Source organism: Sciurus vulgaris, assembly GCF_902686455.1.
Source record: "Sciurus vulgaris genome assembly, chromosome: 13".
Taxonomy (NCBI): Eukaryota; Metazoa; Chordata; class Mammalia; order Rodentia; family Sciuridae; genus Sciurus; species Sciurus vulgaris.
This window is the reverse complement of record NC_136474.1, coordinates 85,573,868-85,593,226: the sequence shown is the minus strand read 5'-3', so window position 1 is coordinate 85,593,226 and position 19,359 is coordinate 85,573,868. Positions and strand designations below refer to the sequence as shown.

At 41.9% G+C, this 19,359-nt stretch overlaps 1 protein-coding gene across 1 annotated transcript in view; it reads right to left on the bottom strand.

Moving 5' to 3' along the window:
- The window catches only part of ZCCHC2 (zinc finger CCHC-type containing 2), a 55,403-nt gene extending 40,331 nt beyond the window's left edge, over positions 1-15,072 (bottom strand). Inside the window, 3 exon segments of the mRNA XM_079109023.1 lie at positions 10,784-11,596; positions 11,598-11,612; positions 11,614-15,072. Of these exon segments, the coding sequence (XP_078965149.1) occupies positions 10,784-11,596; positions 11,598-11,612; positions 11,614-11,730 (945 nt within the window). The 5' untranslated portion in view covers positions 11,731-15,072.
- Positions 15,073-19,359: the final 4,287 nt, after the last annotated feature.

Here is a 19,359-nt window from a genome sequence, read left to right as displayed (position 1 = left end):
ACCACCAACAAAACCCACAGAAATAAAGTGCCATAATCCTCTCTCGAATTGTTGGGTTAACTGAAAGAAGCTTCTTGACTAGGGTCAACCATTTCTTCTATTGCTCATAGGTGGTACAAAAATTAAAAACAACACTCTTTCAAATACAGATGAATGCAAAAATATGCAAAACAAATCAAAACCACAATGAAATACCACTTTACACCCACTGGGATGATAGTTATTATCTAAACACAGAAAATGAGTGCTGGTGTGGATGTGGATATACCCTATAAACCCTGATGCACTGATGGCAGGAATATGAAATGGTACAGTCCCTGTGGAAGACAACATGGCATTCCTCCAAAACAAACATAGAATTACCATATGATCCAGCAATTCTATTTCTAGACATATGCTCAAAAGAACTGCTTTCCCTCAAACATTATTTGTACACCACTATTCAGAGGCACATTATACACAACAGTCACAAGATGGAACCGACTCAAATGTCCACTGATGAGTGAACAGATAAAATGTGGTATATACATGCATGACTGTATATTGCTCAGTCTTAAAAGGAATGGAATTCTGATACTATGACAAGGTTGACTCTTGAGGACAGTGTGCTAAGTGAAATAAGACACAAAAGAACAAATATTACATTATTCCACTTAAAAGTTACCTTATCAAACTCATAAAGAAAACACAATAATGGGCCGGGTATGGTGGTGCATGCCAGTAATCTCAGTAACTTGGAAGGCTGAGGCAGGAGGATCACAGGTTCAAGGCCAGCCTCAGCAACTTAGCAAGCCCTAAGCAACTTGGTGACACTGTCTCCAAAATAAATAAATAAATAAATAAAAAGGGCTGGAGATGTGGCTCAGTGGTGAAGTGTCCCTGAATTCAATCCCTGCTACCAAAAAAAAAGAAAAAGAAAAAAAATGAAAATACAATAATAATGGTTACCATGGACTAGGGGAGAGACGGAGGACGCTGATAGCTGCACAACAACATAAACGGACTCAATGCCACTGAACTATATACTCCAAAAGGGGTAACATGGCAAATCTCATGTATATTTTCACATAATAAAAATCAAAACAATCATACTGCCTCCAAAAATTGCTAAAGTGAGGAGAAAGTAGTTTGCTTCAGAATCAAAAATCACAATTTTAAAACCTGAAGTTAATTTTAAGAACACGATTTAACAGGGCTGTGGATATACCTTAGTGGTAGAGCACTTGCCCAGCACATGTGGGGCCCTGGGTTTGATCCCCAGAACCACCAAAAAAATTTAAAAAATAAAAAAATAAAAATAACAACCAAGGAAAAGCTTCCTGTTCAATAAGGTAGGGAGAAAAATGGGAGTCTGAGCTTCTATCCAATGACCTAAATGCATTAACCCATGAAATTGTTTCTTTTTGTCCCCACGCCTTAGTATGTACCAATGCTATAAAACCATTCAGACTACATTTAAAAGCTATTTATAAAACTCACACAGGAGTGAGAGATCAGAATTATGGCATTTATTAGCCCCAACAGAGAGTGGCTATCAGTATTCTCAGAGCTGGGAAACACCGTATTAGGATTTGGCATTACCTGCACCTGTGAGAACAGGCACTTACCCTAAGATAACCAAATTACTTCCCTAAACCAACAAAATTACACTACTCATATCACTGGGCAGCCCCTCCACAGACAGGATGGGCTCTTTCTCAAGAAGATGCTCCCAAACCTTATAGCATATGGTCTATTCGCACCATTCTGTCCCCTCTAAAACCACTGAAACCAAAAATCAGTTACACTGTGGGAAACTATCCCAATTAAGACAGTCTTAACAAGAAACATAAAAAGTCCCCAACACATGCTATTATACAGTGCTCACTCCTGTGATCGAAGTATTTAACTTCCATAAGCAAGGTACTATCCACAGGTACTAAAACAATCAAGGAACTATCTGAACTTCACATCAGACTCACGTCACCTCTGAAGCAAATCACAAACTGAAAACACTGAAGGCCACACCCTCAACTACCCAAATAAGGAAATCGTAACTAATGACTTTTCCATTCTGTCAAACACTACCACCAGGTTGGTACCAATTTATGCATCCCACACACAAAAGCTTACTGAGGGAGTACAAATGGTCAAATTTTGAAATAGTATTTAATAAACACAACTATTCAGCACTGAAGATTCATTTCAAATCTGTACCATACCACACTCTTTATCTAAAGAAAGAATTCTTTTTATTATTTTCAAAGCAAGAATGACTATACTATATGGCAGCAAAGATTTTTATAAAGTACCTGGGTAAGTAGATTTCAAAATAAGCCCCCCCCCCCCCCCCGCCCCACTGCTTGATGCACTTAGTCTTAAAGCAATATTGGTATTTTTGGAACAACATTTGAAAAGTGTAAGTATAAGAAATTATGATTGAGCACTTATATGCAATCTGACAAAAAATGAGACAAGATGCATAGCCTTCGGGAACTTAAAAATTTAGTAGGGAAGGTCAAGTTTCTATGTTAAAAAATACAAAGATTATATATACATGGTACAAAAACGAAAACAAATGGTGCTGGGAAAAACGGAAATCCATACGTAGTAGAATAAAATTTAACCCCTATCTCTCACCTTACACAAAACCCAAAGTGGATCAAAGACCTAGAAATTAGACCAGAAACCCTGCACATACTAGAGGAAAACGTAGGCTCAACAACTGTAAACACCTTGGCTCAGGAACTGACTTCATTAATAAGACTCCTAAAAGCACAAGACTTAATCAATAATCAATAAGTGGCATGGCATCAAACTAAAAAGCTTCTTCAAAGCAAAGGAAACAATCAAGACTGTGAAGAGACAGCATACAGAATGGGAGAAAATCTTTGCTACCTGCACCTCAGAGTGTTAATTTCCTGGGTATATAAAGAACTCACAAAACTTAGCACCAAAAAACCCTGAACAGCTCAATCAATAAATGGGCAAAGGAACTGAATAGACACTTCTCAGAAGAAGAAACACAAAAGGTCAATATATGAAAAAATGTTCAACATCTCTAACAATGAGATAAATGCAAATTAAAATTACACTGAGATTTCATCTCACTTTAGTTTAAATGGCAATTATCAAGAATACAAGTAACAATAAATGTTAGCAAGGATATGCAGGGGAGGTACACTCATGGGGCTGTGATTGTAGCTCAGTGGCAGAGAACCTGCCTAGCACGTGTGAGGCACTGGGTTCCATCCTAAGTACCACATAAAAGTAAATTTTAAAAAAAGGTATTTAAAAAAAAAAAAAGGGTGCATTCACATTGCTGGTGGAACTGCAAATTGGTCCAACCACTCTGGAAAGCAGTATGGAAATTCCTTAAAACACTAGGAATGGAACCACCATTTGACCCAACTATCCCACTTCTCGGTTTATATTCAAAAGATTTAAAATCAGCACCTACAGTAATGCAGTCAAATCAATGTTTACAGCAGCTCAATACACAATTGATAGGCTATGGAACCAACCTAAATGTCCTTAACAGACGAATAGATAAATAAATTGTGGTGCATACACACAATGGAGTACTACTCAGTCATAGAGAATGACTTCAGGACATTTGCAAGTAAATGGATGGACCTGGAGGCTATCATGCTAAGTGGAATAAACCAGTCCCAAAAAACCAAAGGTGACTGTTTTGCTGATATGTGGAAGCTAACTCACAATAAGGGGAAGGACAGATATTAAGCGGATTAGACAAAGGGGATGAAGGTAAGGGAGCTGGGATTGGAAAGGTAAAGACAGTGGAATAAATCCCAAATAATTTTCCTATGTACTTATATGAATACACTACAGTTAATCTTCTATCATGTACATTCATATGAATGGGGTCCTAACTAGAATATATATTCCATGCTTATACAATTGTATCAAAATGAATTCTGTCATGTATAACTAAAAACTACCAATTAAAAAAAACAATAATACAATTACAGAAGTACCAAAACTCTAACAGAATACACATGCTACTAGAATTCAGAGTTGGCAAAGAATCTGATAAGACTGCCAAAAGGATAATTAGAAAGAACATCATGCAAGAGGTGATGGCATGAACCCAGCCCAAATGATAGGCAAGATACGTGAAGAAAGGGTGGGTAAACGGGACGTTAAGTCAAAGACCTACTAGAGGCCAGGGTCCATAATCACTGAAAGAAAATGTAGTATGATTAAATACTGATTTAGGAAGATGTATCTAGTAGTAGTATCCAAAACAAAGAGGTGGAAGGGCTGAGACAAGGGAGTCAGGGGACTACTGTGAGTGTCTAGGCCCAAAGTCCCAAAATAGAGTAGAGTCAGCAAGAACAAAGAAGGGCAGTCAGGATGTGAGGGGAGAAGAGGATTAAGGTGAACAAGCAAACCTAGGTGACTAAAATATAATGGTACTACTGAGACAGATGAATGAGTCTGGAAGATTCTTTTTAATCAATGATGTGTTCTTTTAATACAGATTAAGTTTAAAGTGACAGCTGACCTTCAGGGAGATTACATAGGCTTGCGCACACACAAATGTTTTCATTGGCTCACATGTAACCCATTGACAATCTAGTCCTTTAATTGGACCCTCAAGGCCCTCTGTAGCCCAACCACTATTATCTGTTTAAACATCTCTATTTTTATTTATCCACCACAGTCAAATTGTGCTAATCATTCTCTGAATCAAGTATGTATTTCACTCTTGTTTACGCATTTTCATATACATTATCACATTCTCTTCACAACAGTTGTATAAACTAGATGAGCATGCTATCCCTATCTTACACTGGGTGTTCAAGCCTGGAAAATGACCTTTCAAAACCTAAATCTCACCTCAAATAAACCATGGGAATGAGCATCAGACAGTTCTAACGAACCAAGACAAGTGGAAGGGAATTAAAGGTCACATATTCCCTGGAGCATAGGAACAGAAGGAAATGAACTACCAAGGGCCCAAGGCTTCTCCACCTGTAACAGAAACACCTGGTGAGGCCACAACGATTTACAAACAGGAACCAAAAAAAGTTACTGAGTGAAGGAGGTTTCTGGAATAAAGAATTCTTGTTAAGTGAAAGTATGACTACCACACAGTCTCCCACAATGAAAAATAGAGCCTCCAGTATTAAAATCCTGTACACTGAGCATAATACAGGCCTCTTTCACTTGTTTTCAAAACAACAAACTTAACAATTCAAAAAAAATTAAATAGCCAATATCATAGCCTCTATAAAGCATAAAGTTTTTCTTTAATTATGGATTCCATTCTGTTCTGTGAACTAATGAAGAATTATGTAACTTAGCAAACATGCAAAACAGCTTAAAATTACAGAATAGTATCCTAGTTAAATATGAATACTGGTTAAAGACTTAAGTAGATTGTAATTGCATGGTAATTCATGATATTCCAAATTCAAAATATGTATTTTCCCCAATCTCATTCCCAAACACAATACAGGAAGAACATATTTTAATGATTTATAAACCAAATGATTGCTTCATTTCAGGTTTTAACAGGTTTTTGGTATATCAAGAAAAATAACAACCCCAAACATATGTCTCAAATATTACCTTTTCAATAATTAATCCTTTGAACATCAGTCTGTCCAATAGCAATAAAAAAAAACATATGAAGTACTCCACCATTAAGTTGAAAAGCAAAGGGAAAAAAACCTCACATTCTTGAAAATGGGAGGCTACATCTTAGTGGAAAAGAAAGCTTGCACTGAGCACTAATTTCAACTGAGAATGGGTGTTCATGATAGCATATGAATTATTTCATAACTTATTAATCCAATCACCACAACCTCAAAAAGAAGTTACCATTCCCATTTTACAGATAAGACTGAGGCCTGGGGACTTCAGTGGCCTGGTTAATATCACAGAACTCATGGCAGACCTTGAATTTAAACAAGGGCTCTACCAAACATGGCTATGGTTCTTCAAGGCCTTTTGATAGCCTCTACAACATATTTTCAATCCCTTCACCCCTACCAAAAAAAAAAAAAAATCAGAAAAAATAGTAAGGAAAAATGTGTATGTAGATAGATATAGACATATCTTAATTAACTCAAAAGAACTTGCTTCCTTTCCAGCCCCCTTAATAAGACACTTGCCCTCAGGGTTTTTATCTGAGAAAACCACCATACAGAAACAATGTACTTGGGGAAAGATACACAAAATTTTAGTGATTACTTGCTATCAAAATAATCACTACTTAACTTGGATATTCTAAAAAACCTCTTCCAAAAGTCTTTTATAACTAAACTGCTGCTTTCTTTGCTGCAGTCACATCAACCTAAAATTTCCCATGAAAGGTAAGGTTATTCTTATTCTCAACTCTTGAAAATGTTATACCCACAACTACCTGCTACTGACTTCGATGCAAGGCTGACCTACCTAAAACTGCTAATATATATTGAAGACCAAGTAAAAGACACTAGAATAATTGGTTACTGAATTCTATCAATTCAAATATAAGTACCACTGTCACACCCAATGGTTTAAGTGAGGAAATCCTTCCAAGGGGCCCACTGCTCCAACGATACATTTTAAAATATCAAATATTCTAGCAATGGTTGATGAATTAAATAAAGGTATCTATCACCAGTAAGAATTAAAACTATTCTTTTAAAGTCATTTTTTAAAGCATCTTTTTAGTGTCTATACTGCAACAAATATTGACAAATTTTCCTTCTCATTTTAAGTAGATGCTCCCTCTATTCTAGTTGGCAATCAAGCTTTCTAGAAGTAACAGCATTTGTGTTCAAATCTTTCAGTTTTCTTTTTCAGGCCCTAACACTACTAATACACTATCTGTATTGCAAATTTAGTGAATAGTATTTGGTCTACCAAATATGATAAAAATAATTTATACCAAGAAAAAGGAACAAATTTGTATTTTTTTTTTTTTTTTTTTACTAACTTTGCTTATTTTAATAAGAACCTATGGCCACTGAATTTTTAATGTTCAAATAATCTGAGTTCAAACATGGTTTGTAGGCTTAAATGACATTAAAATACAGCATTGTGTATCTTAGTATTAGATGTTTTTTTTATCCTTTATTCAAACTTTAGTACTATTTGCTAAGTCAGTCAACTAAGATTTAAGAAGCCTGAAAATTCAAACATCAGAGAATGGCCAAACCAATAATACTGACCACTAACCACTATAATATCTATTCATTTTATGTTTTTACATCTTTTTATTGCTGTTTGGGGATAAAGCTCCAATGTTGGAATATCCATGCTCATGAATAGCTGAGTGTCTGTAAGCATGCAGATATAGGAAGCTTGTCTGTCTCGGTTGGTGTCTTTTCAATGAAGCAGCAACAATACTAGTATCCTTTAAAATACTTAAGCAGTTTCTTGTTCCTAATACATACTTTATAATGTAGCTTCCTAGTAAAATAAAAAGACCCATTTTTGAAACCAGGTGCTTTCAGCTATGCTATCCATGCAGTCTAACAGAACTACACCAATCATACGTATTTTCTAGGGTACTGTTAAGAGTATTTTCACTACTGTTCATCGACTTACTGCAATTTATACAAGTTATTAGAAGTAACATTTACCAAAACATCATCCAAATCACACTAAATATAAAGAACCTCTGGAAATGACAAAATGTAAACATACTCGTTCAATCTTTTTGTTTTCTAATGTGATCTAGTAAGTGTATTCTGTGGACTTGTCACCTCAACTGTGAACATTGTAACCATGACATGACACTAATTTTGTGCTGAACATGGTCAACACCAAGGCTTGTAACTAATATAAAACTGGCACTGAAACACATGGTCCATGAAATCTACCAAATTATGCTTGGTCCATGTGTGAATACACCACAGTGGATCCAGATTATGTAAATATTATAAAATGCCATGGGAAGGGGAAACACAGGGAATGAGATTCATCAAATTATCTGTTAGAATATGGCACAACGAATCCCATTATTATATTTAATCATAACGCACCAATAAACTTTTTTAAAAAATAAGAAAAAAAAGCATGTTCTACTTGTAAACTTTTTTTTTTTTTAAAGAAACTGCTTCATATTACAGGAAACAAACCTTGTTGAGAGCTAGGAGCACTATTTTGGTCTAATATAATTTTTCTTAAATAGAAAATTGGAAGGAAATTAGTTTTTTATTCATTTAGTACAGGAGAAAACATGCTGCTTGGGGCACGAAAGAGCTTCACTTGAGCTGCAATAAGAAAAAACACGACTCCTAAGCAATTAGAAGTTGCTTGTGGCCACAGGGCTACTTCCGGGGCAGTAGCGGGCCGCCCCGCGATTTCCCCTTTCCTAGGGTACCGACCCGGCCAAGCGGTCCCAGAGCACGCGGGGCGCAGCCATCGCCCCCGCCGCGGGGCAGGGGCGCCGTGGGCGCCGCCCGCCCTCCCGGGCACCGGGCACGAGTCACGTGGAGGCGCGCGGCCGCCATCTTGCGGGGGTGGTGGAGGGAGGAGACTGCGGGACAGGCCCCACTCCGCCGCCGGCTGGCCCACGCCAGCGCGTGACTGCCGAGTCCTCCCGCGGGCTACGGCGCCTGGACGCGAGCAACGCGCAAGCCCCAGGCTCCTCCCTGTAGACTCCGAGGTAGGCCCTCCCTCCCTGGGGGCGCATGGCGGAGCAAGGCAGAGCAACAGCTGGGTTGGACTGCAGCGAATGAGGATTTAAATCAGCCCACCCGCACCAGCAGCCTCGGGAGTGACAGCCCAGGAGCAAAAAGATCCGCTAAAATGTCTTCAAGGCCAGAAGGAGCCACAGCGGGAGGGTTCGGAGGCCACTCTGATAAGCAGAAAATGCGGGGTCGTAATAGTTTAATGAGACATAAATGATCTGTTGCAACCCTAAACTCCTAGAGGGAAAAAAAAGTTCTTACCAAGCGTCTAGAAATAGCCTTCGGTGTCACCTGTAGTAGAGTGTACCCCCTATGATTTATTCCCCCACTCCAACTGATGGCCACAGCACCGTACTTCCTGAGAAGTAATGTGCTGAAATTAAGGGCAGGATGCCCAACCTGCTTTGTCCACTCCTCCCAGCACTCACTGGTTGCCAGAAAAGGCCATGCACTGCAGTCAAGATGAAAATCTCATTACTCTGGTTAGCATACACGCTCCCCTTAGTCTAGTTGCTTTTACAATATTCATATTAAAAGCAAAATTTAAAGGAAAAAAAGGTAAAAAAAAAAAAAATTAGAATTAAAAATCCGAAATCAGCGTTGTACTTTGTATCCTTATTGCATATGAATGGAATGATATAAGCGGTTCCGGTTGTGAAATATTTCATTAGAACTAGAATTCAAGGTTATCTTTACAACATACACTATTACAAGAACGAATGTTAGGATATCTAAGCATTGTGCCTGAATTCATGCTTTCTTTTTTAATGGCTGTACCGCATCTTTTCAGATATGTTGGTGAGTAAGCTTAGGGTGGAATGAGCTTTTACATCATTATACACATTTGTATGCTAGTAGAACATAGTCACTGGAGGATGGTAAAAATTGACATTCACCAAGAAAATGCTAGGTGCTAGCATTACTATATCTGAGTTTGATAATTCTACAACATAAATTTGTCACTTCACAGAATCCTGGCAGTTTAAAGGAGGGACTCAGCCTAAATTCTCTATTGAGTTCATGGGTATTGAGTTCACAAAGCCATTAGTGAAACATAATGCCCACTTTTAGCACTAGGATAGTGAATGACAGCAAATATAAGTTGAATTAACTTTGAAGCGAGGTGGGAAATCCCCTTTTCCACTAGAGCATCCTGGGGATCACTTAAGTCGAAAAGCATGACATCCAAATCAATACTTTGAAAAGTCTGATCCACAAAAAAAAAAAAAAAAAAAAAAAATGCTCTTAATGTACATGGTTTTCACTCAGAAACCTACTCCCCCCCCCTTTCTCCCTTAAACTGTCACTTTCAAGGACTTTATTAGGCCTAAATAAATTTACTTCATGGCTCTATAAACCTCATTTTTTAAGGTTTGTGACAAGTGGCTCATCTAGATTCTCGTCTATCTCATTTTGGCGTTTAAATAATTCCTTTAGACAATATTAATGCCTATAGCAAAGGCCAACAGATATCCTGGTCTCAAATCTGTAACCCGTTAGAAAGCTGGTTACACCAGAGGTAAAGGGCATAACCAGGTCACCCTCGGGAACGTTTCTCATCCAGACCTTACCACTTAGTTCTGTCAATTCACAGGTCTCCACTTCAGGTTTCTTCTAGGAGTACAAGTTCTCTGAATAGGCGCCAAATGACCCATACGACTCCTTTGAACACACTGAGCCTTAAAAAATAGTCCCTTTATGCCAAAAACAAGGGCAACACCTCTGGGTCACCTCCCCCAGGAGTAAGGTACAGCTTTAAGACGAGTAAGCCAGAAGGGGAAGGCAGACACTGCTCGGGGCTAGACTGCGGTTAGCAGGCTCCTCCAGCGCTCCGCTTTTCCCCTGCACCTAGTGCGCAGAGATGCTCAAAGCCAAAAACGTCCCGAGACCCTCCATCCGAAAAAGGGCCCTGGGCTTCTAGAGCGTTCTGTTAATGGCGGGTGGCTATGTGTGCATGGGGTGGGGGGAGGGGGAGGGAGTGAAACTGAGCGGCCCCACAGAATGAACACGAGGCTGTGAGCCGCGGGGTGGGAATCCCAAGCCACCTGCGCCAGACTGGGGCTAGGTCAGGGGGCGTCGGAGGGCGAGGCCGGGGAGGCCACCGCTGCGGTGACTGCACCGCGAGTCCTGGGAGGCTCCACGCGCCTTACCTGGGCCCTGGAGCCGGCAAAGTTGCACGACTCCACCTCCGCTTCCTCGGGGCCCCCGCGGAGCGCGGTGCGGAGCCTCTCCAGGTGCTCCCTCAGGGTGACCCGCTGGTGGAAGGAGAAAGCCGGGTGCAGCGAAGCCATGGTGAAGAGCAGCAGCAGTTCCTCCTGGGCCCTGAAGCCGAGCCCGCCTCCGGCTCCGGGCTCGGCGCCGCCGCCTTCCGGGCCGGAGCCGTCCTTCTCGGCATCCTGCTCGCCGCTGCCGTCCTGGCCGCCTGGCTCGTCCTCCGCGCCGCCCCGCGAACCCTCGCCCCGGGTCGCGCGCAGGCTCTTGAGCACCGAGTCCACCTGGGGCAGGAGGCGGTGAAGGCGGCCGGCAGCCTCCCGGTTCTCCGAGCCCAGCAGCGCCAGGTAGACGATGAGGCGCGAGCGCACGGCGGGCTCTCGGAAGTCAGCCAGAGGCCCTGGGTCCAAGAGGCCGTTGGCCTTGGCCTCCGAGTCGCGCAGGTAGTGGTAGTCCTTGCGCGCCAGGTCCTCCAGGCACGAGCCGAGGAAGCGCAGCTCCAGCGGGTTGCACAGGTCCAGCAGCCCGCACATGAACTCCAGGCGCTGCGCCGAGCCCAGCACCAGCCCGAACCACTCGTACACTCGTTCCTGCTCGCGCAGCGCCGCCGCGGGTCCCCCGCCGCCGCCCGGCATGTCCGCCCCCGCCGCCGCCCCGCCAGCAACAGGCGGCCCGAGCCCCCGGGGCAGCGGCGGCTGCGGCGGCTGGGGGCCCCGCGGCGGGCCCGCGGGCGGCGGCGGCGGCGGGTGGCGGCGGAGGGCGGCAGTCCGCGGCGACGGCGCGGCGGCGCCTTCGCGCCCGGCCGCGCGTCCGCCTCGGGCTCCTCCACCTCGGGCGGCGGCTCGGCAGGGTGCGTCGGCTTCAGCGGCAGCTTCATCCTCAGCATCCTCGGCTAGGGCGGCGCGGACATGCGAGCGGGGGCGGGCGGGAGGGGCCGTGGGGCGGGGCGGGGGCCGAGGCGGCGGCGCGGCCGTCAGGAGCGGGGCCCCTCCATGCCGCCAGGGGAGGGCCGGGGGTGGGTCTCGGCCGGCGAGGGGGGCGGCGGCCGGCCGGCGGGGTCGCTGGCGTCCTCTTCCCGGGCCGGAGGCGGGGCGTGCCCGCAGCGGCTCCTCCCCCTGGGCTCCGCGCCGGCAAAGGGAGCCCGGGTGCGGGTGGGAGCGAGCAAGCGTGTCCTCCTTCCGCCTCCCCTCTCTGTCGTCCGCACTGGGCTGGGGCGGCGGCGCCTGAGCGGTTCCCTCGCGAGCCGGCGGGGACCCAGCGGCTGGCAGAGGAGGAGGAGCGACTGGGCCGGGCGGAGACGCTTGCGGGCTCCGCGCACTGCAATTAAGCCAATCAGAGGCTAGAACTGACGGTTACGTAGATCTCCCCGCCCCAGGGACCGCCTTTCTCCGAGAAGCCACGCCCAACTGCTGCCCTGCCGGCTTTCCCTGAGACTTCCGCGAGGTCCTAATGTCTGTCGTTCCTGTGGCTGGAGGATACCGGGTGGGACTGTGGGGCGAGGGGAGCTAGCCGAAGTGTGGCGATACACGTGAGAGGCCCACGTTAGAGGCAGAAAGTGGGCGACTTCATTTTTCCCGAGGATCCTGACCCGGTTTTGACTGCTGACACTCCTCTGCTTTGCCACCTCGCGTTAGCCGCCTACCCACCTCCGCCAGCGCGGTCCCGGCGTCCAGAGTCTGTCCCGGGAACCGGCATTTCACCCAAGTGAGCGCGCAGACCCCGAGACGAGCCTGTTCAAATCCTCCACCGCCTGATGGGCTTCATGAAAGTCGGCAATGGGATCATTTCCACCTTGTAAAACTTTACAAGGATCATTTGTGTTGGCTCTCCGTGTCACAGATCAGAGAATTGGGCCGGAATGCAAGACTGTGGCGGTGACTTGGGGGCCCGTACATTTGGACCGCGAGGAAGCGACCAGGCCCAGACTGACTGCACTGTGCGCAGGTGGGGCTGGAGACCCCACCCGCTCTGGCCCAAGGGTTGCTTCTGGTCTGTACACTCTTAGAAAATTATTTTTGCGACAGTTTGGGGTAAAACTCTTCCCCAAGCTTCTTTTGAGAATCATTATTTGCTAAATAAGGTTTTGGTGCCCAACACTGACATTTTGAATCCTTGTGCCTGTATGAATTAACTATGAGTCAAGGAATTTAATAAGGTACCACAGGATTTAAATTGTTTTAAGGTTTAAAGGCTTCCAAAATGTCTTTCACACTGTTGCTTTTTTAGTGATACAGTCCAAATTTTAAAACCCAGCGGGATCTTTTGAGGGTTGATATTTTAAAAGGTGGATTAAAAAAAAAAAACAAAAACAAAAACCCTAAAATGTTTTAAGTCAAGAAGTTCTACTACAGCTATATAATAGAAGTATGGGCAAAAATAAAAATCCGATTGTAACTCCAAGATGTTGGGACATCTGTTGGGAGAACATATGTTGAACCCTCTGTATCTCACAACTTTATGCTTTATAAGTCAGTACAAATCTGAATTGAACCCTAAATCAGATCATGATAAAACTGGGAGATGGAAAATTATTTTCAACACATTTCAGGTTGGCAAATATATGAAAGCCATTCTTTCGTGTAACTTGCTATTTTCTTAAATTCTTTGGGTGTAATTTATATTCAGACAGAAACTTTATGAGGACTTTTATTAAACCATCCTGGTGCCATTTTGCTATGAACCTCGACTGCTCCTGTCTTAGGTCCTATTTCCACATTTCTAAAGCTTAGGATGGACTACTTTAAGCAACCAATAACAGTAATAACCTTGCTAGATATAAACATGTCCTGTCTAGATCTGGATGCTTATGTAGTGAGCAAATGTTTCACTTCCAGGTTGATTTTTACGTGGGACCCAGTCAAAAGGGTCTTTCTTTTCTTCTTCTTTTTTTTTTTTTTTTTTTTTTTTTGGCAACAAGAATCCTCTTGGTATGAATATTCCACAACACTGGATGCATGAATTTTACATCAGAATTCCCATTTGTGAATTCTTTGTCTTTCTAGCTTTGACCAACTTTAGAAAATGCAATGATAAAAGCTCCTAAGCATAAATGGCATATACTGTGACTTAATGACTTGGGTCATCATCCATAAGCTCACAGTTTGCTCTTTATCCCTTCAGTGAGTTGTTTCAGGGCCCTTTCTCCACACTGCAACCAGACCAGCCCTCAGTGCTTTCTCTGCCCTATCATAACTGAGCGGTAGAACACATTCACTAGAGTGAAGTACTAGTGCAGTGCTTTTAAGGAAGGGGCCTCGATGGGAATCCTAGAGTGAGATGGGAGTGTGTTTAGTTGGAGAAAACTACCCTGGTGGTTCTGATGACTCCCTAGGAAGGTATTCCTCCCACCTGTTCTAGATTGTCTGATATTTTATATGTTCCCTGGATAATCCGATTAGATGGGCTGAATAGTCATGGTGTGTGTGTGTGTGTGTGTGTGTGTGTGTTTTATCCTAATCTTGCTAGAGGAATATATCCCATAAAAAGCATCTTTAAGCAAACAAAGTGCAATTATCTTTTGTCTCTAGATGATGTTTAGTGCATAGTGTACTGTTTTATGTGCCTCTTTAATAATGAAATAGTATTATTATTAATGTCCAAGTATGCCTGTGTAACTAGAAAACTTATCAAGCCAAGATTGTACTTTGGATTAAGACACTAGCCAGTGATCGAGGAGACTTTTGCAATTAGGTTACTGTGAGAATTTTACCAAAACCCCAGATAATTTGGTGGCTCATGGCAGAATGATAAATTTAATAATATCAACTCTATAAAAGAGTGCTCAAATCATCCACTTCTACCGCATAATATCCTGAAGCAGCCAATCTGATCCATCCCTAAATTTTTTTCTGTCAGTCTTTGTTTTCCTGTTTAATTCCTCTACCATCACCCTTCCTGTTTCCTCCATTACAATATAAATGTCTCAATGGCAATGACCATGTCTTATTCAACTTTGTATTCTCCCATCTGGCACATAGCAGATGTTTGTAAATGTTTGTTGAATAAACAGATAAATGAACAATGGAAACAGAAGTAAAGACCAGAAGCTCCTGGGGCATTCATGTCCAACGGAGAAGAAATAGACATGTGTCCCGCATTGTCAGACTTGTGCTGAGTCACTCCAGCTGATTTGGCTGAAGTCACATGCCCATTCCTGATCAATCTCTGGGTCCAGAGAAGTAGAGTCAGCTTTATCAGAACTATTAGAATTCCCACAGAAGAAATTCAAGGCTGTCAGAAAGAAGGAAATGTGGAAGTTGGGGAAGCAACCAACTTGTTCCAATATCATTGCATTTCATCTATGGTTTTGATCACTCAAATTGTCCCGGATATAAGATATCTCATAGATACATATTTTTTTGTCTAGTTAGATCACATATATCATTTAAAAACAGTTAATATTAAATTGTTTTAAAAGAGTACACTCAAAAGGTTGATCTAAAGGTCTTGAAAACAACACAGGTAAATTATATATTGATAATATAACAATGAAAAATTTCTTATTAAAATTACAAAGAGGGGCTGGGGTTGTGGCTCAGTGATGGAGGGCTCACCTAGCACATGTGAGAACTGGGCTCGATCCTCAGCACCACATATACATAAATAAAGGTATTGTGTCCACCTACAATTAAAAAATATTTTTAAAAAATATTTTTAAAAAAGATAAGGTTTTTGTAAGGGTTTGTAAATACCTTATAAGACAAAGTTGAGATAAAAAGATATCATTGGTATTATCACTGTGACAGTATTCCCATTGGTAACTGGGACTCCATGCCCAGCATAGTGGTGTATAGCAACTTTTCTGACAGAATAGCCTTGAATTGAATTCAGAGTCTCCCTAGAGCTTTGGATCCCTTTATCAGAAAGAGTCCTAGGGACTAGACTGAGCAGGCTACCCAAGCTCTCATTGAACTTGGAGAAACATACATTGGAATTTTTGGAGAAACTGAAATCCACCAATCTTTAGAGACAGTCCAGAAATAAACATGATTCTAAAATGGTTTGGTTTGGAAAATCCCTAAGCTGCTGACTTGTGTTAGAAATTAATGAATTGGTTGATACTAGGCACTTACCAGGACAGAGGTCCTTAAGTAAACCCCTTGTTTTTTTGAGACCTCTGCAAATTGTTTTGTCCAACTATTCAAAAAGATAAGGACTGTCAACCAAAGAAGACAACATTGACTTCTAGGGACCTATAGAAAGGTGAAATTGAAGGTTAGCTTGATATATAGGAAAATAACCCCTGCTATTTACAGCATTGTTCTCTGGGAATGAACTTTGCTGAATCCATGTACTTCACAAAATAAGTGGTTACACCAAATCATTGGTGAGCTGTTAATCATCAAACGAGGTTCAACCCATCATCTCTTACCCTTTTGCCTTCATGAAAGTCCTGAATTTGTTCCAAGTATCTCACCTTTTCCCAAAGAACCTGTCTGGCTTAGGGGACCCTTTCCTAGTAATACAGATAGACCTTAACCAGTAAATCAATCAAAAATCCTGTACTTCTTATCAGTTGGTTCATGATGGGCACTTGTCAAAAGGACCCACAGGCCAATATGAAGAGGCTCTTACCAGCCAAATCTGCAAAATTTGGGTATTGAAAGGAGTAAGACAGTATTACTGATGTTTAAAAAAGTCAGGAGGGATTCTCAAAAAGGGACGAGGAATGATAGTCAGAAAGCTCTTTGTAGAAGAATTCCAAAACATATAGAAGGAATGAATTTTTGTGCAGTGGCCAAAACCAATGTAGTTGTTGGTTCAGGCATATGAGCTGTTCACATGTTCTTAGAGTATCACCTCAATTAATTAAAAAAGGAAAAAAGATTCTTTTTACCTGCATAAATCCAATGGATACCACTTTAATCATGTGAGCATCACCAATAATGGGACAATCTAGTATTATATTCTTCCCTGTGTCATGGATGTCATTGGAAATACACATTATTTGAAATATTTTTTGCCAGAATGTTTAAAGTGAATCTGATCATGAGGAAATAAGATGAATCTGGACTTGGAATATTATATGAGATGACCAACCTGAATCTTCAAAAGTATTAATATTATCAGAACAAATAAAGGCAAGGAACTGTTGTAGATTAAATAAAACTAAAGAGATATGACAACTAAATGCAATTCATGATCTGATTGGATCCTGGATTTTAAAAAACTCTAGAAGACATTTTGGGGAAAGTAGGTAAATTTGAATATGGACTCCTTATTAGACAAATATATTAATGCTTACTTTCTTAGGCAAGATAATGGCATTATAGTTGTATAGGAAGATGTTCTTGTTTTCAGGAGCTACACACCAACCTTGAAAGTTGAAATGTCCTGGTATCTACAACTTATTTTCAAGTAACTCAAAAAAATTAATAGAGAAGTAAAGCAAATGTGATAAAATGTTAACAACAAGTAAATCCAGGAAAAGGGTACATGGGCACACATTATACTGCTTTATCTTTTTGTAGGTACAATTTTTTACTTTTTCCAAAGTAAAATGAAAAAAAAAATGAAGACCACGAGTATACATCTAGAATAAAAATGAAATAATACAGTGATGCACATGTAACAGTGTTTTGGTCAGTGATAGACTGCATATATGACGGGGCCTGGTCGTACTGCATGGCAATGACATGGCCATCAATGCCTGCTATGCAACAGTGTTCTCTGGAATGGAATTTGCTGAATTCACGTACTTCTCAAAATACATGGTTGCATCTCTTATTGGTGACAATGCATGATTGTCAACCCAGCTTCATCCCACCATCTCTTACCCTTTGGCCATCATGTAGTGCAGCACATTCTTTGCAAGTTTGTGGTGATCCTGGTCTAACAAACCTACCACACTGACAGCTATATAAAAGTATAGCACATACAATTATGTATAGTAAATAAAATTTGAGAATGATAATAAACATCTATGTTACTGGTTTATGTATTTACTATTATCAACATTTTGGAGTGCACTCCTTATCAATAAAAAGTTTAGTGTCAAACAGTATGCCATTGTGTAGCTTCTGCTAGCAGCCTCACACACCACGTCTCTTAATGGCATCCAGAGGCCACACTGAGTGAGCTATACCATCTAAGTTTGTGTAAGTACATTCTGTGATGTTCACACCACAATGAAGTCAGCTAGCTGGGTATGGTGGCACACACCTGTGATCCCAGCAACTCCAGAGGCTGAGGTAGGAGGATTGCAAGTTGGAGGCCAGCCTCAGCAATGTAGTGAGGCCCTAAGCAATTTAGCAAGACCCTGTCTCAAAATAAAAATAAAAAGGGCTTGGGATGTGGTTTAGTGGTAAAGCACCCCTGGGTTCAATACCTAGCATCAAAAAACAAAAACAACAAAACAACAACAATAAAAGAAATGTCTAACAATGCATTTCTCAGAACATATTCCTGTCATTAGGTGTGTAAGCAAAAATAACTTCAACGGGAGCAGACCTCAGTGGAACAGCAAGCTACCTTTATTAAGCAGTGGTGGAATGGCACATTTTCAGGGGAGAAATGGCAACTGGTTATAAGAAGGGTCTGTTTTTTATAGGTTTTAATAAGAGTTAATCATAGCAGAATGTTTAGCCTGAATCATCAGAGTCTTGGGCAGTCAAGAAACTAGTCATGCAGGTCCAAAGCCTAAATCAGGAACAGCTGGAAAACTCGAAGCCCACTGATGCTAGGATGAAAAGTCCAGAGCCCAGAGCCCAGAGCTCACCGTTTGCTTTCTCCACCCAGGACCCATCCATTCTCCAGGGGGTTGTTATTCCATATCCTTCAAAGCGACGCACGACTGCAGTATCAAATACATGAGTGCAGTTACCGTGTTTTAAGTTGTGTAATTAATCTGCTTTGTAAATGGGGTAGAATGCTAACCATCATCCCCTTAAAATCACATCTACCTGGGCATGGTGGCCCAGGCCTGTAATCCCAGCCTCTTGGGAGGCTTGAGGCAGGAGGATCTCGAGCTCAAAGTCAGCCTCAGTAATTTAGCAAGGCTCGAAGCAACTCAGTGAGAACTGTCTCTAAATAAGATACAAAATAGGGCTGGGGATGTGGCTCAGTGGTTGAGTGCCCTGGGTTCAATCCCCGGTACCAAAAACAAAAACAGCTCCACAACTAAATAGTATATGAAGTATAAAGGGAGCTTAAAAGCTTTAATGAAGAACTGTTTTCTGAATGTGTTATCTCAAAATATTGACATTTCAAAAAATTAGAGGGTAAAACTGGCTAGAATCAACTTGTCACGGCTTGCAGAGTCAGGAGGTTGTCCCAGAGTCTGTTCCTCTGCGTGTTTGGAAGGAAACCTGAGACAGCCAAGTCCAGGCCAGGTCATCTCAGAAATGTTCTGAAAGAAGGCAGCAAAATACTCAGACTGAAACAAAACTACACAAAATCACATTATAATTAAGTTCACTTAATCAGCTAAGTTTATTTATCATCTGCCTTCTTCAAAGAGATTTAAAGAGGTTGCTTGTAATCTAAAATAGGGAAAATGCACACGTTAAGGTGGAGG